Below are 18036 nucleotides of genomic sequence, written 5' to 3' on the forward strand. Positions count from 1 at the left end.
AGATGGGAGTGGGGCAAGTGGAAAAGTAATTTCAATGGGCACAGGCTTTCTTTCTGAGGTTATGAAGATGTTCAAAACTTCGATTTTGGCAATGGTTGGACGACTCTGTAAATATACTAAAATTATTAAAATACTTTAAATCAGTGAATTTTATGGTACGTGAATTAAATCTCAACAAGGATTTTTTTTTAATGAAGGGGAAGTTGGAGACCTTAAAAAAAATTTTTTGTTTTTTTGACACAGAGTCTCGCTCTGTCACCCAGGCTTGAGTGCAATGGCGCAATCTCGGCTCACTACAACCTCCACTTACTGGGTTCAAGCAACTCTCCCGCCTCAGCCTCCTGAGTAGTTGGGATTACAGGCGAGCACCACCATGCCCAGCTAATTTTTTGTATTTTTTAGTGGAGATGGGGTTTCACCATGTTGCTCAGGCTGGTCTTGAACTCCTGAACTCAGATGATCCACTCACCTCAGCCTCCCAAAGTGCTGGGATTACAGGCGTAAGCCACCGTGCTTGGCCTAAAAAAGCTTTTTAAAATCCATTTAGGTCAAGCAAGGTGGCTCATGCCTATAATCGCAGCACATTGGGAGGCTGAGGTAGGAGGATCCCTTGAGCCCAGGAGTTCAAGACCGGCCTGGGCAACATAGTGAGACCTCCGTCTCTATTTAAAACAAAACAAAACAAAACAAAACTTAGCCAGGCCTGGTGGCTCACACTTGTAGTGCTAGCTACTCAGGAGGCTGTGGTTGGGGGAATCACTTGAGTCCAGGAATTTAAGTTGCAGCGAGCCATGATCATGCTACTGTACTGCGGCCTTGGCAACAGTATGAGACTCTACCTCTAAAAATTAAAAAATTAATAAATAAATAAAATTTCCACTTAAGGCAGATGATAGCAATAAAGTAAGCGTACATTTTACCATCTTTGTTACTTCTCTCGGTTTTCCTCTCTGTTCTCACACATCCAACGCCATCTTCAGTGTTCTCTAAGCAGCCTCTACCACACTAGCGAGCATTCACTTGACCTGCTTCTAAGTCCTCAATTAAATCTCCACACACCACCCACTGCTAATGACCACAGCAATTTTCTTTGAAGACTGTGTGGAAAAAGCCATTAAGAAACTGGCTTTTTAAGGTTAAAAACTCTGCCAGGAAGGAAAAAGATAACTTCTTCAGGAGTGTCCTCCTGTATATATTCATATGCAATGTCCAGATTCTTTTACATTATAGCATAGAATGAACGAAGCTAGGCCGGGCGGTGGCGCACGCATGTAATCCCAGAACTTTGGGAGACAAAGGCGGGCAGCTCACCTGAAGTCAGGGGTTTGAGACCAGCCTGGCCAACAAGGTGAAACCACATCTCTACCAAAAATACAAAAATTAGGTGGGTGTGGTGGCAGGCGTCTGTAATCCCAGCTACTTGGGAGGCTGAGGCAGGAGAATCGCTTGAACCCAGGAGGTGGAGGTTGCAGTGAGCTGAGATCACGTCATTGCACTCCAGCCTGGGGGACAAGAGTGGGATTTGTCTCAAAAAAAAAAAAATAAAATTAAGCTACTAAATGAACTTTTTTTTCCTATGATATATATAAATACATATATATACTTTTTTTTTTTTTTTTTGAGATGGGGTCTCCCTCTGCCACCCAGGCTGGAGTGTAGTGGCATGATCTCAGCTCAATGCAACTTCTGCCTCCCAGGCTTAAGTGACCCTCCCACCTCAGCCCCCCAAGTAGCTGGGACCACAGGTGTACACCACCAAACCCAGCTAATTTTTTGTATTTTTGGTAGAGACAAGGTTTCGGCATGTTGCCCAGGCTGGTCTCGAACTCCTAAGCTCAAGTGATCCGCCCACCTTGGACTTCCAAAGTGCTGGGTTTACAGGTGTGAGTCACTGTGCCCATCCTAGTAAATGAACTTTTAAAATATATAATAGCTGAATAACAATTACAGCTACTACACTTGCAGCTTCCTTTCAAAGGGCTTACCTCAAGATTGAGAGATGCAGGAGAAATTGTTGCAATTATAGATGTTCTTGTACGCCCTCCAAGAGAATCCTGGAGGATTCTAGTTAGTTTAGATTCTCGATAAGGAACATGAGGTGTTCTTTCTACAAGGGCGGTAATGACCCTTCCTAAAGTCAATAGGGATTGATTTATATTTCCAGCTTCCCGAGCTCTCTTATCAACAGCTCCAGAACGGCCAATGTTTTCACTTCCTGCAAGATCAACCTTTAATTTTAAAAATAAAAATAAAAAGTGAGTCTATTGGACTTGGATTCAAAGACTTTCATTCTCACAGTATACATAATGTATTAAATAGCCAGCAAAATAATTTTTCTGCAATTAACAAATTTCTTCTCCCACTACAAAGCTAATCACCCAGTGACCACAAAAATTTTGTCTCAAGGACAAAATTTCAAGCTGCTCTATAAGGTGTTTAAGAGTGAAACAGTAGTATTAAGGTGGATGCTTACCAAGTTCAACTTTCCAATTTTAACAAGCTCTTCTCCATCAATCGTAGTTTCTTTCATATGTATTGTAACAGAGAAAACTGAGTGGGAACGACTAGAAAACAATATCAAGTTGCCCAGTCATTATAATGTAAAATAGCATTTGCTGCTTCTGAAATACTGAAAACAGGAAAGGAAGATCTAAATCCACATGAGTAGAGAAAGATAACATCAGACAGGAGATATCGAGAGTATTTTGGAAGACAGGAGATGGATAGAACAGTGATTAGGATTTTGTTTTCTCATATCTACTGCCTGCAAAAGAGGCATCAATAAGAAGCTATCTGAAAAAAAACTCTAAAAGACTTAGAATCCTGAGGCACCTCTGAAAGCCGGATGTGGGTGGGGTCGAAACAGTTGCCTGGTATGTCAAGAAGAGATGGCTTGTAATCAATCTTCTATTCATAAGAACCATTTGAAATATGTCATTACCATAAATTCAAATGGCACCAGGTAAGGCATTAGTTTACGCTTCCACCTCTCCATCCATGTCAGCTGTTGTGTACATGCACAAGTACACTTCTCTGCTTTGAGACTGTCATCAGAAATAGATGACTCCTATCCCCTAACAGCAGAAATAGTAAACAGCATGATTAGTAAAACACTACAAGATAATCACTGCTAGATTATAAAATGTTCAAAAGTCTACCTTATGCTGAATACTGATATTCAGGCCAGGGGTGGTAGCTCATGCCTGTAATCCCAATACTTTGGGAGGCCAAGGTAGGAGGGTCACTTTAACCCAGGAGTTCGAAACCAGCCTGGGCAACATAGTGGGACCGCCATCTCTACAAAAACATTTAAAAATTAGCTGGGCATGGTAGCACGCTCCTACAGTTCCAGCTACCCTGGAGGCTCAGATGGGAGGATCACTTTAGCCCAGGAGGTCAAGGCTGCAGTAAGCCATGATTGAGTCACCGCACTCCAGCCTGGGTGACAAAGTGAGACGCTGTCTCAAAAAACAAACAAACAAAAAAACAAAAAACAAAACAAATACTGTGCTTTTATCTTAGGGGTAAAAAAAGTTATACAGATGACCAAAGACATTCTTTCTGTATCCAATGGCATTTGGTGAACATTATTATGTTTGTTAATATCACTGACAATTGACAGAGAATCTGGTAAGTTTCAATTTTCTTCTTTGTACTTTCACGTTACTTAAAAAAAAAATTAAGTATCTTTTTTTAAATTATTTATTTGCGACTTATTGCCCAGGCTAGAGTGCAATGGCGCAATCTTGGCTCAATGCAACTTCTGCCTCCTGGGTTCAAGCAGTTCTCCTGCCTCAGCCTACCGAGTGTCTGGGATTACAGGCACACGCCACCACACCCAGCTAATTTTTGTATTTTTAGTAGAGACAGGGTTTCACCACGTTGGCCAGGCTGGTCTCATACTCCGGACCTCAAGTGATCCACCCGCCTTGACCTCTGAAAGTGCTAGGATTACAGGCGTCAGCCATCACGCCCAGCCAAGTATCATTTTTATAAAATTATTTAAATTATTTAAAATTACAGAAGAGGAGGAAGATCCAAGGAAAAACATAAATGTAAACTATAGATCTGAATTATAATATTCATCTCCACCGGGCATGGTGCCTCGCATGGTGCCTCACGCCTATAATCACTTTGGGAGGCCAAGGCAGGCGGATCACGAGGTCAGGAAATCGAGACCATCCTGGCTAACACAGTGAAACCCCGTCTCTACTAAAAATACAAAAAATTAGCCAGGCGTGGTAGCAGGCACCTGTAGTCCCAGCTACTCAGGAGGCTGAGGCAGGAGAATGGTGTGAACCCGGGAGGCAGAGCTTGCAGTGAGCCGAGATCGCATCACTTCACTCCAGCCTGGGGGACAGAGAGAGGCTCCATCCCAAAAATAACAATAATAATAATAATAATAATACTATTCATCTCATGTTTTTCTACGATTATCTACCCATTCCTAATCCAGATTAGGCAATTAATACAAATAAGCATTGAAGTTGGCTCTAATTTGGGAAAACTGAATTAGCTTCTCCTCTTTGTCACATACCTTCATAAAAAGTGACCTTTATACAAGTCTACAAACAAGAAAAAAGGAAAAATAGAAATTTTATACTTTAGTGAAATGTACCTAAAGAAATTTTACCTAGTCTTGAGTTCAGTTCTCAAAATTCTACATGAAATTAAGTTATAAATCAACCACAGAATAAAATTTCCATTTTATTAGAAAGCCATTAAGTGAAAATTTAATTAAAATTTTGAAATCATCCAAAATTCCATGATCTTAATCACTTTTATGTTATATTTTTCCTCTTTCTTTAGATGCAAACTTTTTTTAGAGTTGCAACTGTAATTGTTATGGCATTTTATAGAAATTTTCAACTACAAGCCAGCAAAGAAATAATACTTCTAATCCTAACAATAATTTTGTAGCCCAGAGAAACTGATATGCAGATAAATTCACTTATTTACAAAAAGTCACATACTGAATTAACTGCGAAACTGAGACTACACACAAATATCTAATTTGCAATCCATTGCTTTTTCTATTACATTCTGAGGTTTAAAGACCACACACACACAAAAAAAAAAAAACACTTCTGTTTTAGTAAACTATTTTTGTAGAATTTGGAATTTGTCCTGTAGGGGTCTTTACAAGAAAAAAGGAGTTCTAACTTACGTAAATTTATGACAGGGATTTTATATTTCAATGAATAGAGTGGTAAGAGAGGAAAATAAACAATTTTTTAAAAAGGAATTTTATATTTCAGTAAAAGATATTTAGAGAGAAAAAAATCATCCCTTTCACCCCATGAAAGCCGGTGTTAGTGACCATCTGTCTCCCACATTAAAATGAAGCCATTTTAAAAGACCTGACTTCTAATCCTTATACAATGTAAGGGTTTTCAGACTATATTCTAATATCAGTAGGGGGCTCCACAAAAGTGCCTCAGGGACCCCTTCATAAGGCTAAGGAGGTAAGCCTCAGAGGGTCCCATTCCAAAATCAACTATAGCAGCCACATTTTATCCTGGGCTTCCATATATGATGTCACTAGAATAAACGGATTCTTCTACTTTAAAAAAGTTTAGGCCGGGCGCAGTGGCTCAAACCTGTAATCTCAGCACTTTGGGAGGCCAAGGCAGGTGGTTCACCTGAGGTCAGGAGTTCGAGACCAGCCTGGCCAAATGGTGAACCACATCTCTACCAAAAATACAAAAATTAGCTGGGCATGGTGGCGGACAGCTGTAATCCCAGCTACTCAAGAGGCTGAGGCAAGAGAATTGCTTCAACCTGGTGGGCAGAGGTTGCAGTGAGTCAAGATCGCGCCACTGCACTCCAGCCTGGGTAACAAGAACGAAACTTGGTCTCAAAAAAGAAAAACAAAAAAGTTTAATACTTCAGCTATGGTTCAACTTATCTTTGTTCTCCTTTCAACATTCTTCCAATATTGGTTCCTTCCCTATAAATCTCAAGCCAATTACCAACGACCCCTCCTTATAACACAAAATCTAGGTACGTGACCCACACACTCTGACCCACCCCAATTTGACTTTCTCCAAGTTCCTAATTCTTCTTAAAAGAAAATGGGGCTAGGGAAGAGACTATGGCTTTCTTACCTAGAGTATGCATTCATCAGAGTAGCTGCAGTTGTCCTTTTTGCTGCCCCCTTTTCTAAAATCTGATAGACTTCATCCTTGTTGTGTACTGTAATTTCTTCTAAACCTTTAATTATCACTCCTCTCTGACCAAAATACCAAAAGAACATCCATTAGATTGGTTAAAACACACACTCACACACACACACACACACACACACACACACACTCTCTCTCTCTCTCTCTCTGACTTCTCAAAGCCTCACACATTAAAATTCAGAGACATTTCATTCTCAAAGACTGAATTACCTTGTTACGGGGATCATCAAACATCTGTAGTCTCTCAGAAACATCAGACGATGGATTAAGAAGATCAAAAAGCTCTTCATTATAGATCTCCAACAGAGACACTTTGACTGAAAATTCAGTACCATTATCAGTAAGTTTCTCAAAAATTTGATGAAGGGTACGTGGAATTATACCAGCCAAGGGATCCTGAAATTATAATAAGGACTAATATAAAGGAAGAATGCCATTTACTGTGGCAGTTAAAATACATGGGCCTCCTTTATATTTAAACATAAGTATGGCAAAGCAAGTTAAACAAAAAAAGAAACAACTAACCTAATGTTAGAGAAGTCATTTACAACAGTCTGTTCAACAGTAGTCTTCACACTCTCCATAAACCTGTCACACTTCTTAGCCATCTTCATCCCTGAGCATTACATAGAAACCAATGGAACCTATCTACTTAAAAAGCCGAGTTCGGCCAGGCGCGGTGGCTCACGCCTGTAATCCCAGCACTTTGGGAGGCCAAGGCAGGTGGATCACTAGGTCAGGAGATCAAAACCATCCCGGCCAACACGGTGAAACCCCATCTCTACTAAAAATACAAAAATTAGCTGGGCTTGGTGGCATGCACCTGTAGTCCCAGCTACTCAGGAGGCTGAGGCAGGAGAATCACTTGAACCTGGGAGGTAGAGGTTGCAGTGAGCTGAGATCGAGCCACTGTACTCCAGCCTGGGCGACAGAGTGAGACTCTGTCTCAAAAAAAAAAAAGCCGGCCAGGTGCGGTGGCTCACGCCTGTAATCCCAGCACTTTGGGAGGCTGAGGCAGGCGGATCACTTGAGGTCAGGAGTTCGAGACCAGCCTGACCAACACGGAGAAACCCTGTCTCTACTAAAAATACAAAATTGGCCGGGTGTGGTGGTGCATGCCTGTAATCCCAGCTACTCGGGAGGCTGAGGCAGGAGAATCGCTTGAACCTAGGAGGTGGAGGGTGCGGTGAGCCGAGATTGTGCCATTGCACTCCAGCCTGGGCAACAAGAGCAAAACTCTGTCTCAAAAAAAAAAAAAAGCCAAGTTCAATAATTCTGCCCAACGAAACTATGCTTTAAGCCTATTCCATATCTCCTATGGTTACAATTTTATAACTTTATTATCCATATATGTAAAGTAAGTTAGTGACTCAATTATGTAAACACTAGAAAAAAGGTTCTACCAAACTGTCAATAATTTGGAAAATTAGCTGGGCAAGGTAGTATGTGCCTCTTTAATCCCAGCTACTCAGGAGGCTGAGGTGGGAGGACTCCGGAATCCCAAGAGTTCAAGACTGGCCTGGGGAACACAGTGGGACCCCATCATTTTAAAAATAAAAATAAAAAAATTCTTTTTTTTTTTTTTTTTTGTAATTAACTAGTTTGTTGTTTTTTTTTTTTTTTTTTTTTTTTTTTGAGACAGAGTCTTGTTCTGTTGCCCAGGCTGGAGTGCAGTGGCACCACCTCAGCTCACCGCAGCGTCTGCCTCCCGGGTTCCAGTGAATCTCCTGCCTCAGCCTCTCGGGTAGCTGGAATTACAGGTATGCACCACCACACCCAGCTAATTTTTGTATTTTTAGTAGCCTCTTGGGTAGCTGGGATTACAGGTATGCGCCACCACACCCAGCTAATTTTTGTATTTTTAGTAGCCTCTCGGGTAGCTGGGATTACAGGTATGCGCCACCACACCCAGCTAATTTTTGTACTTTTAGTAGACACCGTCTCACCATGTTGGCCAGGCTGGTCTCGAACTGCTGACCTCAGGTGATCTGCCCGCCTTGGCCTCCCAAAGTGCTAGGATTACAGGCATGAGCCACCGCACCCAGCCAATTAACTAGTTATTAAACTCATTTAAATTTAAACACATTACTAAATTTAAAACTAAACTTTTTAAAAAAGTTTTAACACTTCAGCTCTAGTTCAACCTGTCTTTGTTCTTCTTTCAACTTTCTTTCAGTATTGGTTCTCTCCCTTAGTTATTAAACTCACTTAAATTCATGGAAATCTTTGTAAAACACAGTATATGCTTTCTGCAATATTAAACAATACATTCATCTTAATTGCTTGAACACTTAAGATCATCATGAATAAAGTAATATACTTCCCCTGGCCATGCTAACTTTCTGAGACCCATTCCTTCAGTACAAAGCCCTCCCTGCCTTCAAGCCTCACTCATATTCCAACTTTTCTACAATATTCTGCTCCAACCATTCTGTCATAAATAGACCCCTCTTTTATCATATAACTGTGCCATATATATTGGTCCTTCCTCTTCCATTGAGGCTGTTTCTTAAACAGGAGTCATACCATGCACTTTAATTTTACTGTAGTAGTGGTTTATCCTAAGTTCATTTTGACATAGGTACTCTGATCTTCTCTATTTCAAGACAGAGGCCCTCAAACAAGTTTTATACAGTTAAATTTCAGCCACATTAGAGACAAAAGTGTGTTATAAACAATAAATACCTCTTCCCAGGTGTACTCTTCATTAGGTGACCTTTCACCTTCCATTGTAAAAGTTTTTCCAGTGCCAGTTTGGCCATACCTGTAAAGATTAACAAGTGTTAAATCAAAAAGAAACACGCACCCATATGACTCTTAGTGACAGACTAAAAAAATGAAAAACAGGCCAGGCACAGTGGCTCACACCTATAATCCCAACACTTTGGGAGGCCAAGGTGGGCGGATCACCTGAGGTCAGGAGTTCGAGACCAGCCTAGCCAACACGGTGAAACCATGTCTCTACTAAAAATACAAAAATTAGCTGGGCATGGTGGCAGGCGCCTGTAATCCCAGCTACTTGTGAGGCTGAAACAGGAGAATTGCTTGAACCCAGGAAGCAGAGGTGGCAGTGAGCCAAGATCGTGCCATTGCACTCCAGCCTGGGCAACAAGAGTGAAACTCCATCTCAAAAAACAAACAAACAACAACAAAAAACATAAGCATTTAAGCTTTTTGATAAATCTGAAAAAACACCCTTTTACTTACGCAAAGATAGTGCAATTATAGCCCATAATAACTTCATCCAGAATTGGACAAACAACACTTCGGTAAACATCAATCTGTTTAGTAGATGCTCCAAACACCTAACGAAAAAAGAATTAAAAAAAAAAAAAAACCTCAAAATTACTCATTTTTATAATTTTGTTTTTCGTATGTTAACTAATTCATAATTCAGCCCACTAGAAGCCATCTGACAATTCAGAGACCACTGAAATTTCTAAGTATACATCATTTTCCAGGTAAAATATGTATATTAAAATTATTTTACATTAGTAGATAATCAAGAAATTGCACCATATGTTACCATATCAAAAGTGTATGTTTTCCTTGAGCTCTTGTCAGCCAATCCTCCAGTTCGTACACTAACTTCTTTTCGTACAGGATCACATTCTACTATTGAATGGGCGCTAGCTTTCCGCTCTGCCAAATTAAATGGTCTATAAAAAGAAATACACAAAGTCACTCAAGAGCTCTTAGTTCTCAGGTTATCAATGACATTTTCACTAATTACATTTGTCAAGAAAAATGCAAAGTTCTGACCACATTGTTGGTGATGGAGATTAAATCAGGACTAAATGATACTGCTAAAGCAGACAGTAAAATTATAAGTGTCTCAAGTTTCACAAATACAATTTTTTTTTTTTTGAGACGGAGTCTCGCTCTGTCGCCCAGGCTGGAGTGCAGTGGCACAGTCTCGGCTCACTGCAAGCTCCGCCTCCCGGGTTCACGCCATTCTCCTGCCTCAGCCTCTCCGAGTAGCTGGGACTACAGGCGCCCGCCACCACGCCCGGCTAATTTTTTGTATTTTTTAGTAGAGACGGGGTTTCACCGTGGTCTTGATCTCCTGACCTCGTGATCCGCCCGCCTCGGCCTCCCAAAGTGCTGGGATTACAAGCGTGAGCCACCGCGCCCGGCTACAAATACAATTTTTTAAATGTTCAAAGATATGTTAAGACATTACAGTTCTGACAGCTTCTTAGAGTAGATACTAATAGAATTGTTTTGTTTTGACAGTAGAGATGGGATCTCACTGTGTTGCACAGGCTGGTCTCAAACTTCTGGGCTCAAGTGATCATCCCACCTCAGCTTCCCAAGGTGCTAGTATTACAGATGTGAGACACTGTGCCCAGCCACTAAGAGGTTTTAACTTGTAAAAATGCCAAACTTATTTTTCAGAATTCTATTTCTCCTATTCTTAAAATCTGATCAAGGCCGGGCACAGTGGCTCATGCCTGTAATCCCAGCACTTTGGGAGGCTGAGGCAGGCGGATCACCTGAGGTCGGGAGTTCGAGACCAGCCTGACCAACATGGAGAAACTCTGTCTCTATTAAAAATACAAAATTAGCTGGGCATGGTGGCGCATGCCTGTAATCCCAGCTACTCGGGAGGCTGAGGCAGGAGAATTGCTTGAACCCGGGAGGCGGAGGTTGCAGTGAGCCAAGATCGCGCCATTGCACTCCAGCCCGGGCAACAAGAGCGAAACTCCATCTCAAAAAAAAAAAAAAAAAACAAAAAAAACTGATCAAATTAGGTTATAATGTAGTAGAAAAAACATGTCAAATTTGTGTTCAAAATACTAATCTGCCAGTAGATACCTGGCACAAAATAAAAAGTACATAAAAATAATGACTAATAAGTTGAGTACTTACTATGTGCCAGGTACTTATTGTTTCAAGTGCTTTCCATTGTGCTCACTCAGTTTGTCCACACAACACTGTGAGGACATTATTGTCCACTGCGAAGCTAATATTATTAGCCCCATTTTTAAATGAGTCAATAGACACAGAAGGTCTACACTGCCAACTGGATCAAGAGTCCTCATTCTACGGAAATGCCTGAGTAGGTACTCAGTTGAAATGATTATTTCCTCAGGAAGTCCTTTCCATCCTACGTGCCTCCCCGACCTGCTCCAACCAAGACCACGTTAAATGTCTGCTATATATTCCTACAGCACCCTTTATACACCCTCCCTAAACATCACCTCTCTTATCATCTTTTTTTTTATGTGTTACCCACTAAACCTCAGATCACTAGAGAAAGAAATCCTGTCTAGTTTACTGTTTACCCAGCAACAACTACCATGCTCAGCACACAGTAGGTTCTCAAATATCTGTTAAACTACATTGCCTAATAAATGTCATCCTAAGAGGAATTATGGGAAAACTAAAAATAATCACAGTCCACAGAGTAGCATCAATAAGATAATTATATACTTAATACATGTCTGGGCCAAAGGGAGAGACATAATCTTGACCTGAGTTCATTTTTCCCATTGAGTATCATATATTTTGGAGAAAGTGCCAAACAGGAAATTATTTTCCCCTTATCACTAGATAAACTAAGTTGCTACTTATTTAAGAAGGATACCTCAACTTTCCCTGGCATAGCCCACTCTGAGTATACTTCCGGGTGTTCAGAAGACCAAATCTGTGATCCTAGGAAACTTAACTCCCAGGTAGTATCTGGTAATGCTTTCATTTGCCAACTATACTAAAACCTACACAATGCATATAACCGACATGAATGTACAGTATTATTGAAACTTCAACAAAACTAAGGCAGAACCAACTTATACTGAGGTAGGCCAAGAGTATCAAGTGGAGTGAATTGCTCTCATGTGGCTAAAGCTTTTCCAATTAGTCTGTTATTTTTGGCATCCCCTAAACTAGTATCTTGCCTGGATGTATAAAATTAAGTTACCAAATGAATACCATTCACATTGTCAGGACTGAGTGATAGGAAATTCATACAGATCACACATTCCTAAAAGTTATCAAAATTCTCAGAGAAGCTTTAGGGACTATCTGTACTCTAAGAAAGAGTATTGCCAAGTCATTAGTTTCCTACCTAGACTTCTCTAACTTATTAGAAATTGCAAAGTTTCGGCTGCTCACACTAACAAATCCATCAATTTGTTGGCTTCACTATAGTTATATAAAAATTCAAACAATCAAAATGGTGAGGGAAGGGAGATTGAGGATTAAAAAAACCTAAGTCCTATCCTGTGGAGAAGTGCTAAATTAACTCATTCCACAAATATTCATCAAATACTAACTATGTGATAGGTAATTTTCTAGACACTGGAGATATAGCAATGAACAATACGAAGTTAAAGGAAAGAAAAAAACACCAAAATCCTGTGCTCAGGGAGCTTTTAACTTAGTTGAAGGAAGAGATGACTATCAAATGAATAAATATATTAGATGCTGATAAATTAGAAATGAAAATAAAGCAGGCCAGGCACAGTGGCTCATGCCTATAATCTCAGCACTTTGGGAGGCCGAGGTGGATGAATCACTTGAGGTCAGGAGTTTGAGATCAGCCTGGCCAACATGGTAAAAACCCATCTCTATTAAAAATACAAAAATTAGGCCGGGCACAGTGGCTCACACCTATAATCCTAGCACTTTGGGAGGCCAAGGTGGGCAGATCATTTGAGGTCAGAAGTTCGAAACTAGCCCTGGCCAATATGGTGAAACCTCATCTCTACTAAAAATACAAAAATTAGCCAGAAATCACTTGAACATGGGAGATGGAGGTTGCAGTGAGCCGAGACTGTGCCAGTACACTCCAGCCTGGGCGAAAGAGTGAGATTCCATCTCAAAAAAAAAAAAAACATTAGCCAGGCATGGTGGCAGCCGCCTACAGTCCCAGCTACTTGGGAGGCTGAAGCGGAGGTTGCAGTGAGCCAAGAATGCGTCACTGCACTCCAGGCCTGGGCAACAGAGCGAGACTCTGTCTCAAAAAAAAAAAAAAAAAGAAAAGAAAGCAGTTTAAGGGGGATAGGAAGTGCTGAGGGGGGAAGATAGTTGGTTGCTATTTTAGGGTAGTTAGGGAATGCTTTTATGCAGGTGATATTTAAGCAGAACCTAAAAAGCAAGGGAGCCAGGCCCTGTAGATATTTTGGTGGAAAAATTTTTCAGGCAGAGAGAACAGAAATTGCAAAGATTCTGAAGTAAAAGCAGGTAGATGTATTTTTTAAATGTGTGTGTGAAATTAGCCAGGCATGGTGGCACGCGCCTGTAATCCCAGCTACTCCGGAGGCTGAGACACAAGAATCGCTTGAACCGGGAGGCAGAGGTTGCAGTGAGCCGAGACCGCGCCATTGCACTCCAGCCTGGGCAACCAAAGCGAAACTCAGTCTCAAAATAAACAAAAAACCACACACACACACACACAAACACACATGTGTGTGTTTAAGTAACCAGGGTTCAAAGACATCACAGAAAATTTTAGAGATTAATGAAAATGAAAATACAACATACCAAAACTTACGGGACAGAGCAAAAGCAGTGCTAAGGGGGAAATTTATAGCTATGAATGCTTACATTAAAAAGCAAGAAAGATGTCACATCAACACCCTAACTTTACAACTTAAGGAACTGGAAACAGAAGAACTAGTTATTTGTGTCTTCTTATTGTTGAAAGAGTATTTTCAACAATTGTATGCCAACCAATCGGATAACCCAGCTGAATAAATTCCTAGAAACACAATACCTACAAAGACTAAATCACAAAGAAATGGAAATTCTGAATGGAGCTATAACCAGTAAAGAGATGGACTCACTAACCAAAAATCTCCTGACAAAGAAAAGCCCTAGATCTGATAGTTTCATAGATGAATTCTACAAAACATTTCAAGAAGATCTAATACCAGTTCTTCTCAATCTTTTCCCAGAAAAAATCTGGTAAAGGAAAGAACACCTCCCAACTCATTTTGTGAGGCAGGCATTACCCTGATACCAAAGCCAGACAAAGGCAACTACAAGAAAACTACAGATCACTATCCCTTATGAACACTGATAAAAAAAATCCTCAACAAAATACCAACACATTGAACTGAGCAGCACAAGGATTATACACCATGACCAAGTGGGATTTATTCCTGGAATACAGGGATGGTTCAACATGTAAAAATTGATCAATGTAATATACCACATTAACAGAATGAAGGAAACCACAGGATCATGTCAATCAATGCAGGAAAAGCATGTGACAAAATTCAAAACCCATTAGTCATAAAAATGCTCAACAGGCTGGGAGCGGTGGCTCACGCTTGTAATCCCAGCACTTTGGGAGGCTGAGGCGGGCGGATCACGAGGTCAGGAGATCGAGACCATGGTGAAACCCCATCTCTACTAAAAATACAAAAAAAAAATTAGCCAGGCGTGGTGGCGGGCGCCTGTAGTCCCAGCTACTCGGAGAGGCTGAGGCAGGAGAATGGCGTGAACCCGGGAGGCGGAGCTTACAGTGAGCCGAGATTGCGCCACTGCACTCCAGTCTGGGTGACAGAGCGAGACTCCGTCTCAAAAAAAAAAAAAAAAAAAGCTCAACAAACTAGGAACAGAGTGAAACTACCTCAATAAAATAAAAGCAACATATGAAAAACCCACAGCAAACATAATTGATGGTCTAAGACTGAAGAATGTTCCTCTAAAAACAAGAACAGGACCAGCACAGTGGCTCATGCCTGTAATCACAGCACTATGGGAGGCTGAGAGGAGAGGATCACTTGAAGCCAGGAGTTCAGGATCAGCATGGGAAACATAGCGAGACCCCATCTCTAAAAAAAAAAAAAAAAAAAAATTATTTTTTTAATTAGCTGGGTGTAGTAGTGTGTCTACAGTCCCAGCTACTCAGGAAACTGAGGCAGGAGGATCTCAAACAAACTAATAAAAGAACAGGAGCAAGACAAGGATGCCCAATGCCCACTTTTGCCACTTCCATTCAACATAATACTGTAAGTTCTAGCTAGAGCAATTAGGCAAGAAAGAAAAATAAGGGCCAGGCATGGTGGCTCATGCCTGTAATCCCAGCACTTTGGGAGGCTGAGGCAGGCGGATAGCGAGATCAGGAGAGCGAGACCAGCCTGGGTAAAACGGCGAAACCCCGTCTCTACTAAAAATACAAAAAAAAAAAAATTAGCCAGTTATGGTGGCACATGCCTGTAGTACCAGCTACTCGGAAGGCTGAGGCAGAAGAATCGTTTGAACCCAGGAGACGGAGGTTGCAGTGAGCAGAGATCGCAACACTGCACTCCAGCCTGGGCAACAGAGCGAAACTCCATCTCAAAAAAAAAAAAAAGTAAAAGAAAAAAATAGGAAGAAAAAGAAAAATAAAAGGCATCCAAATTGAAAAGGAAAAGGTTGAGGGCTGAGAGCGGTGGCTCATGCCTGTAATCCCAGCACTTTGGGAGGCCAAGGCTGACGGATCACGAGGTCAGGAGTTCAAGACCAGCCTAGCCAAGATGATGAACTCCCGTCTCTACTAAAAATACAAAAGTTAGCTGGGCGTGGTGGCATGTGCACGTAATCCCAGCTACTTGGGAGGCTGAGGCAGAGAACTGCTTGAACCCAGGAGGCAGAGGTAACAGTGAGCCGAGATGGCACCACTGCACTCCAGCTTGGGCGACAGAGCGAGACTCCATCTCAAAAAAAGAAAAAAAGAAAGAAAAGGAAAAGGTAAAATTATCTGTCTGCAGATTATATGATCTTTTATATAGAAAACCTGGCCGGGCGTGCTGGCTCACGCCTATAATCCCAGTACTTCGGGAACCCAAGGGGACTTGAGGTCAGGAGTTTGAGACCAGCCTTGCCAACATAGTGAAATCCCGTCTCTACTAAAACTACAAAAACTTAGCTAGGCATGGGCGCATGCCTGTAGTCCCAGCTACTCGGGAGGCTGAGGCAGGAGAATCGCTTGAACCCAGGAGGCAGAGGTTGCAATGAGTCAAGATTGCGCCACTGCACTCCAGCCTGGGCAGCAGAGCAAGACTCCGTCTCAAAAGAAAAAAAAAAGAAACGAAAGAAAACCCTAAAATTCAGTGGGGCAAAAGGAGCTAGAGCATCAAGAAGAATGGCTAGTGGATGTTGGGCTTAATAGCTAGGTGATGGGTTGATCTGTGCAGCAAACTATGATGGCACAGGTTTACCTATGTGATAAACCTGCACATCCTGCACATGTACCCCAGAACTTAAAAGTTGATGAAAAAAATAATAAAAATAAGGCCGAGTGTGGTGGCTCACGCCTGTAATCCCAACACTTTGGGAAGCCGAAGCGGGCGGATCATGAGGTCAGGAGTTCAAGACCAGCCTGACCAACATGGTGAAACCCCATCTCTACTAAAAATACAAAAATTGGCCGGGCGTGGTGGTGGGAGCCTATAATCCCAGCTACTCCGGAGGCTGAGGCACAGAATTGCTTGAACCCGGAAGGCGGAGGTTGCAGTGAGCCGAGATCACACCACTGCATTCCCACCTGGGCGACAGACCAAGATTTCGTCTCAAAAAATAATAATAATAATAAACAGAAGTTCAATAGTTAATAATAATAATAAAAAAAAAGCCAGGCACAGTGGCTCACGGCTGTAATCCCAGAACTTTGGGAGGCCGAGGCGGGTGGATCACGAGATCAAGAGATCGAGACCATCCTGGCCAACATGGTGAAACCCCGTCTCTACTAAAAATACAAAAATTAGCTGGGCGTCGTAGCGTGCGCCTGTAGTCCCAGCTACTCGGGAGGCTGAGGCAGGAGAATCGCTTGAACCTGGGAGGTAGAGGTTGCAGTAAGCTGAGATCGCACCACTGCACTCCAGCCTGGCGACAGAGCAAGACTCCATCTCAAAAAAAAAAAAGAAAACCCTAAAATTCCACACACAAAAAAAAACCTGTTAGAACTAATAAGTGAATTCAGCAAAGTAACTGGATACAAAGTCAACATGCAAAATCCAGCAACGTTTCTTTTCTTTTTTTTTTATCAGACAGAGTCTCGCTCTGTTGCCCAGGCTGGAGTACAGTAGCACGATCTTGGCTCACCGCAACCTCCACCTTCCAGGTTCAAGGGATTCTCCTGCCTCAGCCTCCTAAGTAGCTGGGACTACAGGCGCACGCCACCATGCCTGGCTAATTTTTGTATTTTTAGTAGAGACAGGGTCTCACTATGTTGGCCAGGCTGGTCTTGAACTCCTGATCTCGTGATCCACCCACCTTGCCTCCCAAAGTGCTGGGATAGCAGGTGAGAGCCACTGCGCCCAGCCTCCAGTTCCATTTTTATACACTAAGAATGAACAATCTAAAAAGGAAATTACAAAAACAACTCAATTTAAAATAGCATCAAAAAGAATAAAATATTAATAATTAATTTAACCAAGGAGGTTAAAGACTTATAAAATGAAAACTGTAAAACACTGCTGAGGCCGGGCACGGTGGCTCACGCCTATAATCCCAGCACTTTGGGAGGCCAAGGCGGGTGGATCACCTGAGGTCAAGAGTTTGTGACCAGCCTGACCAACATGGTGAAACCTTGTCTCTAGTAAAAATACAAAAATTAGCTGGTCGTAGTGCCGCATACCTGTAATCCCAGCTACTCGGGAGGCCGAGGCAGAAGAATCATTTGAACTCGGGAGGTGGAGGTTGCAATGAGCCGAGATTGCGCCACTGCACTCCAGCCTGGATAGCAAGAGTGAAACTCCGTCTCAAAAAAAAAAAAAAAAAAAAAAAAACTGCTGACAGAAATTAAGGGGCATAAATAAATGGAAACACATCCCTTGTTCATGAACTGAAAAACTTAATATTGTTAAGATGCCAATACTACCCAAAGTGATCTATAGATTCAATGTAATCCCTATTA

General features: G+C 41.7%; 1 protein-coding gene across 1 annotated transcript in view; it reads right to left on the reverse strand.

Moving 5' to 3' along the window:
- Positions 1-18036, reverse strand: part of KIF11 (kinesin family member 11) — a 65049-nt gene that overhangs the window by 40449 nt on the left and 6564 nt on the right. The window contains exons 2-8 of the mRNA XM_055255329.2: positions 9712-9844; positions 9393-9490; positions 8871-8949; positions 6396-6581; positions 6108-6232; positions 2474-2564; positions 1986-2228 (exon numbers count right to left, since the gene is read on the reverse strand). Coding sequence (XP_055111304.2) covers positions 1986-2228; positions 2474-2564; positions 6108-6232; positions 6396-6581; positions 8871-8949; positions 9393-9490; positions 9712-9844 — 955 coding nt within the window. The remainder of the gene's footprint in view (positions 1-1985; positions 2229-2473; positions 2565-6107; positions 6233-6395; positions 6582-8870; positions 8950-9392; positions 9491-9711; positions 9845-18036) is intronic.

This window comes from Symphalangus syndactylus, chromosome 2 (assembly GCF_028878055.3).
Source record: "Symphalangus syndactylus isolate Jambi chromosome 2, NHGRI_mSymSyn1-v2.1_pri, whole genome shotgun sequence".
Classification (NCBI taxonomy): domain Eukaryota; kingdom Metazoa; phylum Chordata; class Mammalia; order Primates; family Hylobatidae; genus Symphalangus; species Symphalangus syndactylus.